Source organism: Protobothrops mucrosquamatus, unplaced genomic scaffold (genome assembly GCF_001527695.2).
Source record: "Protobothrops mucrosquamatus isolate PMUCROS unplaced genomic scaffold, P.Mucros_1.0 scaffold2119, whole genome shotgun sequence".
In the NCBI taxonomy this organism is placed as follows: domain Eukaryota; kingdom Metazoa; phylum Chordata; class Lepidosauria; order Squamata; family Viperidae; genus Protobothrops; species Protobothrops mucrosquamatus.
Window position 1 is genome coordinate 118,277 of NW_015388220.1, and position 19,671 is coordinate 137,947.

Sequence of the window (19,671 nt, forward strand, 5' to 3'; positions counted from 1 at the left end):
GGTAATTAGTGTATGAGCCAGTACGTCATCGATCAGTCAAGTGCTACGCTCGCGTCAAGACTGGGCATAGGTCCAAGGACAGGGCGTGACAACTTTGGCTGACTTGATCTGATTGGGCAGGAATACAGTCACAACCCACGGGTGGATCCTCCATCTCCGTGCTGAGAAAAGGCGTTCAGGTAAGACAACGCCCCTTTTGCACTATAATTTCATTGGCAGCCTGGTATATACTCTATTTCAGTAATGCAACTTAAAATTTTAAAATGGAAACAGTTTCTGAGTTATAATCTCATCTGCTGCTTTCTTCAAGATCCATTATCTGTCTCATTCTTTCTACTAAACAATTCAAATAAACCTTGTATTCAATTAGCAAAAATTCTTAGCCATTATCTGCAAGACACTGTGTTTTCTGAATAATTTTAATCTGCAATTTTTAGACTTGAAAAGGTAAAATTGTTAAACAATTGACATCTATTAATGATAATTTAAGAAAAATATTGTGTGCTTTGTTTGGTCTAAGACTTTGCTAAAAATTGTTTTTACTTATTTTCTTTGAAACTATCACAGGTCATCCAAGCAACAATTGAAAAACATAAACAGAATAGTGAAACATTTAGGGCTTTTAATAACTCTTTTTCTCAAGAAGATGAGCATTTCCCAGATTCATCAGTAAGTAATCTAAGCATTTAAGATATATTGTATGATATCTGTTCAGATATATTCAGTCGGATCTTTTGACTGGTCTGGATTTCACCTGCAGGGCAGAAATAAAAGGCTAAAATGTAAGAAATGGGAATTTAAAATTAAATGTTGTTTAATTAATTGCTTTGATTTAGCAGTTGCCTGATTCCAAATGACTTTAGACAAACTACACTTTAAAAAGTAAATCACAATAAAACAGAAGAAAAGTACACATCTATAACATACCAAAGAAAACTTGCTAGGAATTTAACAAATACTCTAACCAAAGTAGTTGGAAATATTTGGGGTTTTGGGGAACACAACCCTGGACAAACAACTAAGTTTTCAAAGACTTTTGAAATATCAGGGAAGACCCATATAGATCTCCCGTGAGATAATGATCCAAACTTATTCTAGGTTATTGTTAATTTATGCATACAGTGGTGCTTAGACATTTTTGAACTCTTTTGAATTTTCAACATTTCTGCATAAGTATGACCTAAAATGTAATTTGTTCTCCATACAAATTCTAAAACTAAATAAAGAGCACCCAGTTAAGCAAAGGAGTCAAAAAACATTGTTCATTTATTTAGTTGCACGTATTGCTGTCCAGTAGTTACTGAAAACAAGGGTTGACATGCTTTGGTCACACCCATATATGTAGCTTTGAATCATTTTTCTCAATAAATAAACGTGAAAAGAACAAAATTCTATAGTAGCTAAAATGCCTTTCATGTATTTTTATATCAGTCATTCATACAAATTTTAGGTATCCTCGAATACCTTTCTAGCATACTGTTGTATGGTCCTGATAGCGCCAGATGTTCACTCTAGGTCAATTGCAAATGTCAGGATAATACTAGAAAGTACAATGATGTGCTGACACAGTAGTTCTTATCTTTCTCAATGTACTTGAGCCAACACAAGGGGTTATTGGGCTGACTCGTGAAGGGTTCTTTTATTTGTTTGTTTGTTTTATTTGTATTCTGCCTTTATTATTTGTACAAATAACTGAAGGCAGCGAACATATCCAACACACTGTCCACCTCCCACTTTCCCTACCATAAAACCCTGTGAGGTGGGTTGGGCTGAGAGAGAGTGACTGGCCCAGAATCACCCAGCTGGCTTTCATGGCTAAGGTGGGACTAGAACTCGCAGTCTCCTGCTTTCTAGCCTGGTGCCTTAACCACTAGACCAGGGGTCTCCAACCTTGGCAACTTTAAGACTTGTGGACTTCAACTCCCAGCTTTGCTGGCTGAGGAATTCTGGGAGTTGAAGTCCACAAGTCTTAAAGTGGTCAAGGTTGAGGACCCCTCCACTAGACCAAACATTTTTATTCAAAAAAATGTTATATACTTTAAATGTTTATTTCAAATAAATAAAATATTTAGAATATTTTATTTATTCAAAGTAGACATTTAAAGTATATAACATTAAAAAGTTTGCATTATTATAAATATTATGAAGTATATAACATTTTGAATATTTTATTTAGAATTTCTTAATTTCTTAAAGCCTTTAAATCTAATATCAGGACTGATTTGTTTTGGTTTATTTTTGGCTTTCTCTTATCAGATAGTGAGCACCAGTTCCATGGAATCCATGCCAGGAACCGATAGTAGCAGCAGTGCATCTACAGGGGTAAGCAGTTGTGAAACCGATGCCTCATTAAAGCAGATGTCAGAATGCTTTGTTTAATGGGGCTCTCTGTGTGTGAGTGCACGTGTGTGCGTTTGTGTATGTGGAGGAAACAGAAACTGGTTTAGATAAGTCATATTTCCCCCCTCCATTTTCCTTACAAAAGCATTTTTACCATGAGTAAAGGTTATGTTTTACCTTTTCTAATACAAAGCATTAACATATATCTGATTTATGAAACCTATAAGCCCTAATTTCCTGTACTTTCTTTAAATGCAGCTTGCTGCACATTCAAGCAAATCCTATAAACCATAGCAATATACATACTATATAAAAGAGGCCTCACAGACTGCTTCGAATTGTCAGTTGCTCAGATTCCAGACTGTATTTTTCATATGAAAATCCCCATTTAACTCTAGGGTAAACTGCTCTGCCTAATTCAGCTGTAGCAGACTTCCTTATAATTAGGGTTGCCATGTGATAATAGAAATTGTTGCTAGTTAATCAGTTGTGTTTCCGCCTAGTAACTGATCGGCTTATTAAGTCTGTGTAAATCTACATATAAATAGACAGTGCTACTAGAGAGGAAAATGCACCCTTCTCTTTATAATTTGCACATGAATGTTGTAGCAGGTGCCACCAGAAAAGAAAAGAGGCGTTTCCTGGAGATAGAAGAATGTCCATCCTACAATCAGGGCTGGCTGAAGATGTTGGGCTGCCTGGGGTGATGATAGCTCAGTTTAGAATAATATTTTTGGCCTTTGTGGTGTACAAGCACTGCTGTGTCATAAAAATAGTCTCTGGGACTGCTTCATCCACAATTCTCTGGCAACCCTTCCTCAGAGAGAGAAGGATGCTTAAGAGGATAGCTTCCCCTCCCCAGCTGATCAATAACAAATATAGATAATACCAGCACCAGAGGGCCAATCAGAAATATTACCTACCCCCTTGGATTACAGTGGTTTTACCACAACCCCCTATAAGGGAAACCTGAATTTGTTTATTATTTTGATAAAGATATGCATTTCACTCTTCTAAGGCATACTCATTCCTCTTGCATTTAAATCATTTAAAAGAAAATAAAAATATAACTAATACCTTTATTTAACCAAAGCAAACAAAGATAACAGATTCAACCAGTCCTCAACTTACAAACATTTTGTTAGCAACTGTTGGAAGTTACAGTGGCCCTGAAAAAAGGTGACATATAATTTGGTCCTCGCTCTTAACGACCTTTGTAGCATTCCCACAACATCTGGCCTTTATTTATAACAGATGCAGCATCCTGGACTCAAGTAATTTGTAAATTTCCCAGCTGGCTTCTGACAAAGTGGGGGAAGCAGATTCACTTAATGACTGTGTGATTCTTTTAACAACTGCAGTGATTCATTCAACAACCATGGCAAAAAAAAGTTATAAAATTAGACATGACTCATTTAATAACCACTTGCTTAGCAGTGAAAATTGGGGCCTCAGGTCAAGGACTATCTATGACAACTGCAAATAAAATTTACACACTGTGGAAAAAATCATGAGCAGTCAGCAGGAAACTACTGGAGTGGAGACTTCTGCCTCAAGGGAGGGAATTCCATCATATTTCAATATTTAAAGTATTTTCTATTTCATTTATTCTTCAGACATTGTTTAGATCAGGAGTGTTACATACAGGAGTGTTCTCTCCATTCATGAGTATTACATAGGCCACATGCCTATGGACATGAACTGCCCAAAACCTCTCTAGAAGAGGTTGGGCCAAAAATTCAGCCTTTTTAATTTGACATTTTTAAATATTATGGACCAAATGGATGCAGCCATCTGTTTCCCCCTGAAAAACATATTTCCACTGCAATCCCTCAGGCCCACTTTTGATATTGTTCTGTCCACTTGGAAAGATAACTTTTAATTGGCTGCTCAAGACCAACTTTTAAGCCAAAAACATGTGCATCTTGAATTTCACTAATAATTATTGCTGCCATGTTTATAATTTATCCCACATATAACAGAATAACAGGTTGGAAGGGACCTTGGAGGTCTTTTAGTCCAACCCTCTGCTCAAGCAGGAGACTCTATACCATTTCAGACAAATGGCTTCTTTTAAAAGGCTCCAGTGTTGGAGCACCCACAACTTCTGGAGGCAAATCATCCCACTGATCAACTGCTAACTGATAAGGACATTTCTCCTTAGTTCTAGGTTGCTTCTTTCCTTGATTAGTTTCCATTCGTTGCTTCTTGTCCTGCCTTCAGGTGCTTTGGAGAATAGCTTGACTCCCTCTTCTTTGTGGCAACCCGAGATATTGGACCACTGCTATCACGTCACCCATAGTCTTTCCTGCAACTATTCTTCATATGTTTTTATCATTTTAATAATGATTTTAATAAATGATTATTAAATTACTTATATTTATTCATATCACTTAAATGAATATGTGGCTAAAAGAAGTTACTGAATTCCTCTGGCTCTACTGTAAGAAATCTTTGCTTGAACTGTAGGAGAAAGCCCATTTTTTCTAACCACGCAGAAGTTGTTGGTTGGCAGCTGTCTATTCAATTTGTGCCTGATCTCAGTTACTTAGGCTCATTTGTGCTAGGAATGGCAGATAGATACAAAATAGGTTACTGCTTTTCAGATGTGGCCAAAGGTAAAAAGAAGTATAAATATCCTGAATTATTTGAGCCATACAAATATTAACTTGCTAAGTTTATAATGGAGAAGCAGCATGCTGTCTATTCCAAACACATGCATAAACTTGCCTGATCCTTCCAAAGATTTGCACATGCCCACCCCATCTGCAGAATTCTGGGGTATCTTAGTGCCGCTATGAAGTCCAGCGAGGCAGGAAGTTATGCTGCCTTCACTTCTCCTTGAAAGGGGAGATGTCCATTCTCTCACCTGGAAGTTAGATGGGGCCGTACTGGAAGCCCCCCTTTCCAAAGACTAAGCTTTTAAATAAGTGGCTCCAGATTCTCCTTTTTATCAACATTACCAAACTCAAGCAGTTCTAAAGAGCCTAGTGGTAGTATAAAACCAACACTGGATTTTTTTTAATCAACTCACAATAAAACCAACAAAAGTTTTTTATTTTAATAAAGGCAACAAAGTAAGATTTGAGAAAATAATCTATATGTGTACATCAAGTTACTTGAGGCTGAGCTCCATAAAATCATTAGCTTTTAAACAAGACAGAAGGACATGGAAGAATGGAAGCAAAGTAACACTGTGCAAATAGAGGAAAACACTAAAAAAAAAAAAAAAAGCTCGTGCATCTACTGCATTTTTGCACCCCACTTTCTTTTATTGGTTCCAATTCTTTCAGGACATTTTGAGTATTGGGTTCAGTCCTGGCCCAGTCAGGAAAATGTACTTTTACAGTGTTTTTGTGCGTTGTATTCCCAGGGGATAAAGAAATGTCTGTCTTTTTCTCCCTCTAAATCCCACCCTTCTGCCACTCATTGAAAGAAAATAGTTGCTTTAATTACAGATTACTTAAGAATTGTTAGTTAGTTATCAGCCTTCTGGATCTACTGCAGTTTTATCAGTGTTTCTCTTTAGAATGTCACTTGTGTCAGTTATTTAATAATGATGTTATTTGAATAGACTATGTACGACCAAATACAATCCTGTTAAAATTAGTGCTCTTTAAAATGCACAGGGGGGGTACAATGTTAAACTGAAACATCCTATTTTCACATATTGATGTGAATGTAGTAATTGCCTTTTGCTTGATCTTGTGCTTGATAAGAGATAATTAACCAGTACAGCAAAGGTGAATTCTGCCACTTGGTGGTGATAATAGTTAGCAGACCAGAAGCCACTTTCTTCATGCTGTTTAGCATGCTAAAAAAAAATACTTTGCATATTGAGATATGACCGCAATTAGTTTGGAAAACGAAAGTGGTAAAGTTCAGGGGAAAAAATAGACAGGATTACATATGTTGGTAAATGATCCTCAATAGTTTTTTTTTTATTTTTTAATTCCAAAGCAATATAAGTTGTTGTTATTACTGCTGCTGCTTTTAAATTTGCAGCCTGTCCTTGCCTTAGTGGGAAATAGCCCTCTATTCCTTGAAGCATTTGTGCTGAATTTGTTGACTTATATCTAAAATGAAAACTCCCAATATGTTCAAAAGCCTGAAACAGTTTTTAGAGTTAAATATCATCATCATCATCATCATCATCATCATCATCATCATCATCATCATCATCATCATCATCATCATCATCATCATCATCATCATCATCATCATTTTAGCCATTGTCTATCCATTGCAGGATGAAGGCCTCTTCCGCATGTTTCCAACCTATATGGTCCTAAGCTTTCTTTTGCCATTTGGGCCCACAATACTTGCTGATGGCAGAGTCAAATATATGAGACTTAATTATATTTTCCTGTAATTTCATCAGCCATTTGGAATAGCTTTCTTTTCTTTTTTTTCAAGTTGTAAGCTTTGTTTAAGAGACAAGGGGATTCAAAGTGGGCAATGACAAGACAACCAGGACAAGAAGCAAGCTTAATTTCACATAATCATACGTGTAATTAATATTTAATTAAATGCAATTAATTTTTTATGTATTTAATAATATTTAAATATCTTCCCCATTAGAAGTTCCAATTTAGTGGCAGTCTTTATAAAGGTTCTAGGAGACCATACCCAAGAAATGATTTGAGTTTGTATCCACCATTAAAATCTGCTGTTCTTGCAAGCAGAGAAAACATGGGGATGACCTTTTCACTTATGACAATGTCCAAAATTATCCCTGATGGGACAGCATTTGTATTTTTCTCTTGCTTCCCCCTAGCAGGTGTTGTCTGCTAGCTGAGCAGTAAGTGGGACAAGTGTCTTAAGATTTCACATCAGGATGTTTGTACAGCAATACACGGGGTCATAATAGGATTTTCACAGAATCTCTTCCTCTGTCCTAGAGTTGAGGCTGATGTACTACCCAGATCCTTGCAATCAAGTCTGCCTGCTTCTCCAGCACTGGATCATTGTTCATTGTCCATGAAGCAGAGATTTTCAAAATATATATTAATATGACAAGCTTTAATTCAGGAAAAATATTTATTGTGGTGGATCTTATGGAATACTAAAGATTCAGAAGAACCTTTGTGCTTCTCTTAAGTGTCTATGCTATCTAGGCAGTCCCGCAGTAATTTAAGAATCCTTGTATAAAGAAAAACGAAGGTGCTAAAGACTTCCACGAGTTGTCCCAATTTTTATGCATCATTTTTTCTACGGCATGAGATCTAGATTCTGAAAGATGAAGTGGATCATATATTAGGAAGGAGAGAGAGAGAGAGAGACTGACACTATGTAAATAGACTTTACAGAAAATCTGAAATTGTTACTAGGTATGCTTTAGAAACTCCATCCTTTGTCAGAATTTATTTAATGTTTTATTTTTCAAAGTGATCAGTCTAACAAACTTTGGATTCTGGTAACCTTATTGCACTTTTACTCTTTGCATAGTTTAAATATATACCTTACTGATACTAGATAATATGATAGGACTTGAACTGCATTTTACTGATTGGTAGTGATCTTTCTAAATTTCATTTTTCATTCCAGCCTGAGTGCTGCAGAAAATCTTCAAAATCAAAAAGGGATAAAGAGAAACAAGCCTGCAAAAGTTGCAGTGAAAGCTTTAATTCCATTACAAAAAGACGACACCACTGCAAACAGTGTGGGGCAGTGAGTATTAGAATAAAATTTAATTTTGATCGTGCATAGCATGTGCAGTTTAAAGCAACACACGTCATGACATTCTTTTGAAATAGGGCATATTTTGTCTTCAAGATTCTGCTAAGAAAATAAATACTAGTATTTATTACAAATTTATTAACTTTCAATATTTTTTCTATGGCATAGCTATATAAATAGATTGATGAGGGGCTCAATAAATATGCATGTGCTCTCACCCACCAGAAGAAAATATGTCAGTGCTTATATCTCCTATCTATATTGTACAATTCTTGTTTTGGAATTCGCACATCTTAAATATATATTTCAAGTAGCAAATTAAAATCAGTGGCACTTTCATTCATTCCTTTTACATTTTTTAAATGATTTACATTTTTTAAATATGAATTCATAAAAAATATGAAAATGTAAAAATTATGTTTTACCATTTCCAGTTAGACATGGTTTAACTCATCAGTGTACTTATCACTGGCAATGAATTAAGCCTTATTTTGTATAATGTTCAATTATTCACATGCTTTTTTTTTCTTCTAATTAATTTTGTGAACTTTTAAACATGCAACTTGTTAATATCCATTAACATTTTTATTTTTTGTATGGATTGGCTGTGCAACTTGTTTCATGTGCATGAAGACTGCATCTATGGCTTATGACTGGATTGTTATTGTTCCCCTGTGCAAAGGGAAACATAACAAAAATGAACTCAAAAAGCTACACGAAGGTTAATTTGTTAAATGCACCTAGGATGGTGTTTGGCAGAATTCTGATTGAAAGAGTAAGAAAAGTGACAGTGAGGAAAGACTGGGATTCAAAGAGACCATTTTTTTCTTCTATAACAAATTCTTGGAGAATTCCATGTGCAATTCTTGGAGATTGGCTGAACATCTCCCTGCAGTTTTCTTGACAAGGTTTTCAGAAGTGGTTTGTCATTGCCTCCTTTCTAGGGCTAAAAGAAAGTGACAGGCCCATGTTCACCCAGCTGGCTTTATGCTTAAGGCAGGACTAAAACTTATGGTCTCTTGGTTTGTAGCTGATGCCTTAACAACCACACCAAACTGACTCTCAGAGAAACTATGTGATAAATAGGCTTGGATTGTGGATTATTTTGCCCAACTATGGACTAGTAAGTTTTTTGCTGAATACAGTAAGAGCAGTAAGAACTAATATATATAAGCATAAATGGGATAATTAGCAAATGACTCAACATTTTGCAGAGAGCAATACATATATGATGTCTCCTTGTTTGTTTAATGTTTGGATGCATGCATAGAGAATTCTTATGGTGACACTGAAGATATGTTGATTGGGTATGTGACTACACACTTTTCTATACAGATGCTGCTATACTGCTGCTTGAAAACCGGAATGATTTATAGCAAATGCTAGATTGTACAAGGAGTAAAGAGTATGGTTTGGAAAATGAATTATGAAAAATGAAAGTTGGGTGTTTCACGTGGATTTTGGGTTCAGCATTTGTAAATTATATATCGGCGGCAAAAAGCTAAAGCTAACAGATGAAATTGCATACCTTGGTAGAATATTTATCAAAATGGCAAAAATGATAGGTAAATGTTATAAGACATATATTCAAATGCTGGTAGAAAGATAGTGGATATGTGGTCTGAAGTGAAAAATTAACGTTTGTCCAAAGACGTGAAAACAGCTGTGTATAAGAATGTGCTTCTGCCCCCTTTGTTATATAAAACTGAGAGAGAGGAGAAATAGGTTGAAGTGATTAAGGTGTAGGACTATGGTTGCAGAGACCCAGGTTCCACTCCTTTCTTAGCTCTAGAAACTCACTACGTAAGTTTGGGACAATCCCTGTCTCTAATGCCAAGACCTACCACACACGATGCATCTTTGCATAAGCTCCCTTTAACTATCAGATAAAAGGTAGACTATAAACCCAGCTAATTAATACATGAGAACATTGACTTTTCAATGTTTTACATTTCTGTTAGTTACATTCAATGATACAGTGTCATGTTGCTGTTTTAGATGAAAGATTCAGAATTGCCAACCTCCAGTTGTTGCTAAACTGTATCATCCACTTTAGCCATGTTCACTGGGATTGCTGAAAGTTCAGCAATATGAGAAAAGTGATTGATTCTGTGCTCTGCTCTAGGCTTTTGGGCACAGTAGTTCTTTCTATCACTTGTAGTGCAGCTGTTTTAACTGTGCAGGCCAAAAACTGGAATATCGAACTTCATTGCTTCACAGACTAGATAGCTTTCAGCGGTATCATGCATGATGCTTACAAGCAGATTAAAGCAGGGAGGGCTGGTGGATAAGAAAGAGTAGAAGTGTGGTGTATTTCATTAGTCTTATGAACTATGGAGAAGAGGATTCAAAAGTGAGCTGATTCATGTGATCTTTTTATAGATGTAAATGACTTAAGTACATGTTTCTTTATCTTCTATACTGGAGAACTAGGATGCTAGCTAGCACTTCAATTATATCCAGTGAACTATTCCATTAGCCTATAGATGACATTTCTGACAGAAGGTTCACAGTGACTGCTAAAGCTGACATCTGATCTTTTTGATACACATATAGATGGTTTATATACTGTACAAAGAAAATTTTATTTCAACATGTAAACTACTGATGCAACTTTTGTGCTTAAATTATATTTGGACATTTTAGTCTTTTCTGTCATATTTTTCAAAGGATTAATTCCATGCTGGATATTACTAAGTAATATTACTATTACTTCCCTTTCCTTCTTTAAATATGAAATAGGATTAAATAGGAAACATAAAGGTGCCATCAAAGTCTAATATATTTAATGCATTATACATTTTGAATTATTTTTGCACAATTTTCCCCACTGTTTGCTTGAATATTGCATACATACAGTATATCCTAACTCCAAACACTTGCTATTATTTTCAAATTGAGAGTCTTTGGTTTGTTTGGTTTGTTTTGCATGAGGGCTGTTAAACATTTTATTGAGGTTTCAGTCATCAAATATCCTGTAATGTCAGAAGGTATGATTCAATAAATTGCAACAATAGAGCTAAACATTGACTACAAAAATATCAATCTGAGGCACTTCCTGTTCCATACTGTGCTTTTTATTCTATTTGATATATATAAAAATTATTAAAAAAATCCTTGCTAATTAGCCACTTGTTAGTGGCTTTATGTGCAGTTTATCACATTGTTCCATCTTGTTATTTGTGTCTTCAAATAAAAGAAGTTGTTATTGGCAACTGCTATATTGATCCTGAAAATGTTCAGTAAATAATAATGATATATTTAATAGGACAAGTTCAGTTTGGAAAGAATTAAATTGGGGCTCCTGATAGTTTTCTCTGTCTATCCTGCCCCGGGCTGAGCAAGCAGGCAGAGCTGATCAAGTGGCTTACCTTGATTTTCAACCACTTATAGGCAATGATTTACAGACCATAGGTGCATGAATGTGCATGCATGTACTAGCACTGCTTACAAAGAGGAAGATTCTGAGAGAGTCGTAGGTGGAAGCATAGTCAAGACACAGAAGTAGTTCAAGTGTCACTGAAGGGTCCAATGTGAAATTGCTGAGCTTCAAGTGGCACATGGCACCCAGATACTCAAGAGAATGGATCCAAGGTTGGAGCAGTTATTTCCAACAGAGAGCCAAGAACAACTCTGATGAAGTTCAGTTGCCAGACATGGCTTAATTAAGATCATTGCTGCTGTTATTTTTGAAGAATACAATCACTACTCAGCCTTCTGAAATTTGTGGTAATTCTCAAGCTGGGTGGCTACTCAAAGTTGAGAATTCCACCAGATAATTTGCCCAACACTGTTCCTGATGGTTGCTGGTGAAGTCAGCCTCAGATTCGGAGTAGGTTCCTCAGCATTGGAGAATGTGACAGTTTTATATACTGCTCACAAAAATAAAGGGAACGCAAACCCCTTCAGTTCCATGGTAAAATGTTCCCTTTATTTTTGTGAGCAGTATATATTGAAATGAAGAGATTGCAAATTGAGATTGAATGTCAGATTTACCAAGCACCAATCAATACCCTTTCACAAATGGTCTCTTTAAAATTTATATTCCAACAAGCTTCCAGAAAACCTTTTAGAAATATCAAAAATAGCCAAATAGTTCTGTAAAACATTGAATAAAAAGGAAAATCTATATATGTTTGTTTTTGTAGAGAAAATAACGTCAGGTGTTATTATACCTTAATATTCTTCAAGTAAATGAAGCAAGCAGGAGGTAAGTATATCTTGGATATTGGTACTGAAAATCTTAGTGTTACAATTCAGTTTAATTGTTTTCAGGAACAGAAATCAATGCTGTTATCAGGATACTTTTTCCTTATACTGTTGTTATTTTTTAATCCAGGTTATCTGTGCTAAATGTTCTGAATTTAAGACACTTGCTGATAATAGTCGCCAAAATCGGGTATGCAAAGATTGCTTTCAACTGCCATCAGCAAACCTGTGCATCTCAGGGACCGAAGGTGCAGGAGAACAAAGGAAAAAAATAACCATGGAGGTATATTTATCATGTTTAATTGACTATAAACTGGCTGATTGCCTCAACAAAAGCAGTTTTCATTGTTTGTTTCCTAGTTATATTTTATTAATTGGAATAAAACAACAAAAAGCAAAATAAAGACAAGGGAAAAGATATATGTGTACATGCATAAAATAAACTTTATATTAGAGCAAGGGTTGAAACAAAAATGAAATTATAAAAAGTTTTTAAAAGACATAACATACAGAAAAAAGAAAATAATAGGAAAAAGCATTCTAGTAGCCCCTCTCTTTCCCTCTCCTTCTCCTTTTTCCCCCCACCTTCTAACTGCTACCTGAATATTTTTATACTTTATTTTGGACATTATTACTCATTTCTCTTTGGATCATTTGATGGTTGATGATTTTTAAAGCAGTTTCACTTTTTCTTCAAAAACCATATTCTGCGTGTCTTAGCTTGTCTTGCTTTGTGATATATATAAGGGAACCATTCCTGCTTGAACTTGCTTAGATTTTTGTTAAGAATATATAGTCATTTTTTTCCTTTGCTGCATTTCCCCCCCATTTTTTAGTCTTCTATTGATAGCAAGGTTTCTTTTTTCCAGTGTTGTGCTAAATTGATTCTTGCTGCTCTCAGCACATATTTTAATAATTTGACAAGCTTTTCATTTATATTCTGTGAGGTCATAACTAATAAATATTCATGATTTTAATTTGAATTTTATTTTCAGAATTTTTTTAGAAGTTTTGGTATACTTATTTCCAGTACTTTTGAGTCTTTTGGGGAAAAAATGTAATAGTAGATGTTCCTTTTTTGTTGTGGTATTTCCAAGGTTTATCACTGTATCAATTTTCTCCATGACAATCTAATTCTAACCTGATTTCTTAGCAGTGCAGTCATGACCATTGTAACTGAGTCCATCCACCTTGCTGTTGGTTGTCCTATTTTTGTCGTTTCTTCCAACCATTCCCAGTATTCTAAGCCAGTGTGGAAAAATAAACCCCTTTCCCATGACAATTGGGAATTTTCATTTATTCCTCCAGCAGTGTTATACTCCATTCACAATTTCTCATTAATTTTCTATCTCTCACAAACTATTTTAAGCCTGAAAATACTTCTCACATGTTAATAATTGTTCTCAGTTTCTATTGTGCAAGTGAAATTTTGCAGCAATACGTTTGCAGCAATGATCTTATTCAGATTATATGAAAAGTTATCTAAACTTCTGTATATTTAAAGTTTGATTCATTGGTAAATCATTTTTCTGTGCACATTTGCTATATGTGAACCAATATTTAAATCAGAATGAATTAGTGTAAATAATGAATTCTAAATGCCTCCAGCATGAGAATATAAATATATTATTATTATTTTTACCAGAAACAAAGCATATTAGGAGCAGAAAACAGTCTCTTCAATAGCCACCTCCTTTTTCATGAGAAAGGAAAGACTTGGTGTAAAGTGTGGGTCACCATTCCTAAGACAGATCCTCTTGTCTTATATCTCCAAGGAGAAAACCAGGTAAATACCTCAGAATATTGCAACTACTAAAAAATAAGTTAGACTGGTAATTCTCAAGCTCTCGGCTGGAATGTACTAATCTGCTGGCAGGCCAAGGTATGCACCAAAAATATTTACACCTTTCTCCAATCATTCTTTTTGTTAGGCCAGTGATGGCGAACCTTTTAGAGACTGAGTGCCCAAACTACAACCCAAAACCCACTTATGCATTGTGGAGTGCTGGGTGGGTGTGGCCCATTGGCTGGATGTAGCCAATTGGGTGGGCGTGGCCAATTGGGTGGACGTGGCTGCAGTGGTAATGGCACTCTGGGTGGGACTAAAAAGTTCAATCAATCAATTCCAACTTTGCAAGATCTTTTTTTTCCTGCGAGAAGTTGAAATTGACTGATTGAACCTTTTTTTTTTGCACATGGCAGAGGTGAAAAGGTTTTATAAAACCCAGCTGAAGGCCTAGGATTGGGGTGACGGCGCACGTGCCCACAGAGAGGGCTCTGAGTGCCGTCTCTGGCACCCGTGCCATAGGTTCGCCACCACTGTGTTAGGCCTTCCTGTATTTGTATCCAATATGATCTGTGTCTTCTGTTGTGGATGATCTGCCCTCAGAGAAGGTGGCCAATTATCCTTGTACATTTTGCCTCTCTGGGTTTTTTTTTTCTTTCAGGAAGGTCAGAGGTGCCTTGAGCAGAGACTCACATGGAAACTTGGAGTAGGTTAGATCGTCCTGAGGATAGTACTGTATAGTAGACCTGTCCTGTAATTTTCAGGAGTCTACCGCCTCTGGCTTTAATTCAGGCCCAAAGTGCCAAAGGCTAGGTAATCCTAGGTGAAAGCATTTAGCTTGGTTGCTTTCAACCACAATAGCACTTTACTGAATTTAGTCAAAGTCTCTGAAGTCTTTTTCTTCTTTCATATATTCTTATTTTCTCAACCAAGGGACACAATAATTATTTGCTTGCCTTAGTCTCAAGTAAAGTTTTTTTTTTTTTCCAAATAAATACTTCGGAGGATTTTTTTTAATCTTGAAAAACATTTATCCTCTCCAAGATTAAGAGAAAAATATGAGAAAGCATTTTAAGACAGCGTGACTTTAAATCTTCCTTGGATTTGTAAAGTTCAATATTAGATCCATGCAATTGTAGAATTGCTGAGAATGTGTTTTGATCATGCATGAAAGAATTAGATTTCCTCAGCTCAGGCATACTTAAAAGCTAAATCACATTTACTAGATATACATGGGATTTATATAGCAGTAAAAGCTACTGTATCCTTCGAGCATTCTCTGATGTCTACACTAGAATGATAAAGAGAAATATGTTGATTCACAAATTATGCAGAAAAAACGCTTTCCTTTCCCAACAAACTAGAAACCTGTGGGTAGAAGACCAACTCACCACAATCTTAGGTACCATGTGGGAATAGCAGCATCTTCCTCTTCTGTGTCCCGATTTTAATGGAAGCCAACTTGTACAGCTGTTCTTGCAAAATGCTTTTTATTTCCGCAGGTGTGAAAAACCTATTCACAAACCGCTTCCTTTCCAAATCATTGGCCCTGTTGATCTGTTGCATGCCTGTGCTCAACCTTTTTCTAATTTTCACACCTTTCTTTATTTCTGGATTGCACGTAGGATGGACGCATACCACGCAGCATACCCCTGCTGGGATATGAGATTGACTTTCCACATTCTAGTGAAAAGTTTGAATCAAAATATGTGTTCAAACTTTGCCAGTCCCAGCAAACAATATATTTCAGTGCTGAAGATGAAGACTTGCAAATGAAATGGATGGATATTCTTACCAAAGCGGCAAAAGGAGACGTTCATGATCAGAGTGAGGAAACCAACAATCCCTAAAGTGATTTCATGTGATATTAATCATAATAGGGGATGGAGAAAAGTCACCTGAACTCAATATTCATGGCACTTTGAAAACATACATGGCTTTATATTTTGGTATGTCTATATAGAAACGGCAGTCAATTCTTTTCCCCCCCCTCTCTTTTTCTTATTCATCACATTCAGTACCAGTTGTCCAACATCTATGTTGTTAGTGTGTATAAATCAATGTAGTTGCTATGAGTGTTTATATTGCTATTAATGGTGAAGGGGGAAAGGGGGGAAAGCATTAATTTTATCTAAGATGATTAGGAAGACAATGGTTTCCTGTTCCCCTTGACTGTTTACTTTATTCCTTTCAATTGCTGTTTCAGTGAAGGATGTGTATAGTCTGTTACAGATGTGCTGCCTCTAAGTAAAATGTTGTACAAGGGCTTGTGGCTGGCCACTGATGTGCTATTATTCTCTGTTTTCTCTTGGATCTTTTTTAATGGTATCTTCTCTGCCATATATGATCAAATGTAAAGGGGCTATTTCTTTGGTTAAAACTGACTTTTCTTGACAGGGATTTTTTTTCAAAAGACAAATACTGTTTTTAAAGCTATTGCAGAAGGCCTCTTGAAAGCTGTAATATCAAGCATTTCTATATATTTATATATAAATATTTTTTCATTTTTTTCTCTTTTTTTAAAAACTTTTACACATACCGTACTTTTCTTATTTCTTTGTATCACCTCCTTTTTAATGTATCCAAGCAAATGTTTTATACTACGATCTGGGATGTTACTCATCAATAAACATTTTTGGTACACCCAGGAAGGTAAACAATTAACTTTTTTTGAATAAGGATTTATTTATATAATTTGTAAATATCATATTAAGCGTCTTTTTAAAAATGTGCTCATATTACACTTGTATAAATTGAATTTTCTTCTTGTGTCTTTTTGTTGGCAAATGTATTTATGTATGCAAATAAAGCCCCATTTCACTGATTCTTGTCCCAGCTATTCAAAATACAGAAAGACTTTAGAAAAACGTAAGTAACTTTTTGGTGCCTTAATTTTTATTTTTATTTCAGTGGGGAGATGAAGACTGGATGATGATGATCATGATCATCATGATGACGACCCTCAAAATTGTAGTAAAGTTTCACATAGGATAAACTGAAATATCTGAATTTGCGGTATTATCCATTTTATAGTGTTTGCACTACAATTTTCATCTGTTTCCTATTTCAAAATGACAGAACACTCTATGTCAAGGTTCCGACTGACGAACCCAATGAAGTAAGCATAGCTGAGACGATCCAATCTCTAATGCAAAACTTTAATGAGCAAATCATGTCAGCACAGATGAAAGGAAAACCAGCTATTTGGTGCCAAAGCATTATATTAAAAGTATATAAACTCCCTTCCCCCCTGACAGTGCAGGTCACACCCAATTAAGCTTCAGACAATTATTATGAGAATAATAATTGTATGAGTAGAACTAAAATTATCTTTAGTTCTACTGTGTTTTCCTGAAAGTAAGGCCTACCCCGAAAATAAGCCCTAGCTTATGTTGGGGGGGGGTGGGCCTAATATAAGCCCTACCTCAAAAATAAGCCCTAGTTTTGGGGCGAGGCACACACCTAAAAATCAAGCTAGGGTGAGGGTGGGGGTGCAGCTGCCCTATGTGCCCCGCACCCACTTACTTTGCAGCTAGGCCTCTCCTCACCGGCCCACTTCTTCTGCGGCGTCTTCTACAGCCAGGTATGCATTTCTCAGTCACAGACCTTTCCGGAAGGCCACTGCAGCCGAGAACCGAGCTATGGATTGAATCCATAGCTAGGTACTCAGCTGCAGAGACCTTCCGGAAAGGCCTGACTGCAAAATGCAAGCCAGAATTCAGCTGCTCCTTCAGCCACAGAAAAAATGGACCAGCTGGGTGGGGCTGTCGGTCCCGGAGGTAGGTATAAAAGACATCCCCTGGTGCCTCTTGGAGGCAAAAAATCCCCAAACCCCACAATAAATCAACAATATCTTGCATGACCTTGGTTCTCAGGCTCAGCAGCTCACCACCTGCAAGGCGACATTCCATTCTTCTCCCCTCCCCGCTGGGTCTGTAGGCAAGCCAAGAAACAGAAATGGCTGAAACAGGCTTCTTCGAGCTTGACACTCTATTGCAGTGGTGGCGAACCTATGGCACGGGTTCCAGAGGCGGCACTCAGAGCCCTCTCTGTGGGCACACGCGCCGTCACCCCAGTTCTAGGCCTTCAGCTGGGTTTTATAAAACCTTTTCGCTTTAGGCCTCCGCCACCGTGTGCAAAAAAAAAAAAGGTTCAATCAGTCAATTTCAACTTCTCGCGGGGAAAAAAAAGATCTTGCATAGTTGGAATTGATTGATTGAACTTTTTAGTCCCAGCCAGTCTGCCGTTACCACACCCACCCAATGGGCCACACCCACCCGGCACTCGACGATGCATAAGTGGGTTTTGGGTTGCAGTTTGGGCACTCAAACTCTAAAAGGTTCGCCATCACTGCTCTATTGTATATAAAAGTATTTAAAAGGGCTTCTTTGGGTCACGGGTCTACAAAAGTCGATAAGCTACTCAGCTTCAATGGTTACAACCATCTCTTACTATTAAAAACCAGGGCTACGGAATTTGCAAATAGCCTTCTGTTGCAACAGAAGTTAGAATCTGGATGCAGGCCTTACTACCTAAAACAAGAACTGAAGAGTAACCATCAATTTATTTCTATAAAACCAGCGAAATGAAAGAAAAGGAAGAATGTAGAGTAATACAACAGAATAGCTGTTATACTGCAAGTTACTGCTAGAATTATATTTTAGTATTTATATAGGATATAATCTTTAAAATTCAGTATTAATATCAGTATTCAGATATTTTCTTTCCCAGTTTTCCCCAAGGTGGTATACTGTGGAATCCTGGTTCACTGGAAATTCTGTGGTTAACCTTTTTATCAATGAAACAATATAATTTATGAAGGGCTAACGTTGAAAACTATCTGGACATTGCAAACAAAATGCTAAATGATGTGAGATAAATGTTTGCCAGTTGATCACTGGGCACAATTTAAGGTTAAAAGGAAACAATATTGACATTTACAATCCGAATTCACTTGTGGCCTAACTACCATATGTAAGGGATCATCTCTCCTATTACAAATTTGTACAACTGTTAATATTTGCAGGATTATCTGTGCACAAACAAAATCCTAACTAGCCCTCCTCATAAACCAGATTAAAAACATTAAGCAATAAATTAGATAGTCACCCACAAGTTTATAGACGGCCAAAGGCCCTTTGGCAAAAAAAAAAAAAAAAAAGGTTTGAGCACCTTCCAAAATGATAGAAGGATAATGGCCAGTATACTCTGGGACATTTGTTCCTCAAGTCCTTGAAGCATTCTATCACCACACCATGTATGGACTTCTAAATATTATAATAACCAGCACTTTGAACTGGGTCTCAAAACCTATCGATAATCAGTACATCAACTTCAAAATGATTGTGACACTCCATTTACAGACATCCTTATCCCAGCCATCCTTACCCTGATGCCTTTGACATCTGCAGATGGAATATGGGCAGAGATCGCTAGACGTTAATAATAATAATAATAGTAAAGTTGGAAGGGACCTTGGAGGTCATTTAGTCCAACCCCCTGCTCAGGCAGGAAACCCTATACCATTTCAGACAAATGGCTGTCCAGTCTCTTCTTAAAAACTTCCAGTGTTGGAGCATTCACCGCTTCTGGAGGCAGGTTGTTCCACTGGTTAATTGTTCTAACTGTCAGGAAGTTTCTCCTTAGTTCTAGGTTGC

At 36.5% G+C, this 19,671-nt stretch overlaps 1 protein-coding gene across 1 annotated transcript in view; it reads left to right on the top strand.

Moving 5' to 3' along the window:
• The window catches only part of FGD3 (FYVE, RhoGEF and PH domain containing 3), a gene marked incomplete at its 5' end in the record, with an annotated part of 44,156 nt that extends 27,661 nt beyond the window's left edge, over positions 1 to 16,495 (top strand). The window contains 6 exons of the mRNA XM_015824105.2: positions 568 to 669; positions 2,257 to 2,322; positions 7,888 to 8,010; positions 12,359 to 12,511; positions 13,874 to 14,014; positions 15,640 to 16,495. Of these exons, the coding sequence (XP_015679591.2) occupies positions 568 to 669; positions 2,257 to 2,322; positions 7,888 to 8,010; positions 12,359 to 12,511; positions 13,874 to 14,014; positions 15,640 to 15,864 (810 nt within the window). The remainder of the gene's footprint in view (positions 1 to 567; positions 670 to 2,256; positions 2,323 to 7,887; positions 8,011 to 12,358; positions 12,512 to 13,873; positions 14,015 to 15,639) is intronic.
• Positions 16,496 to 19,671: the final 3,176 nt, after the last annotated feature.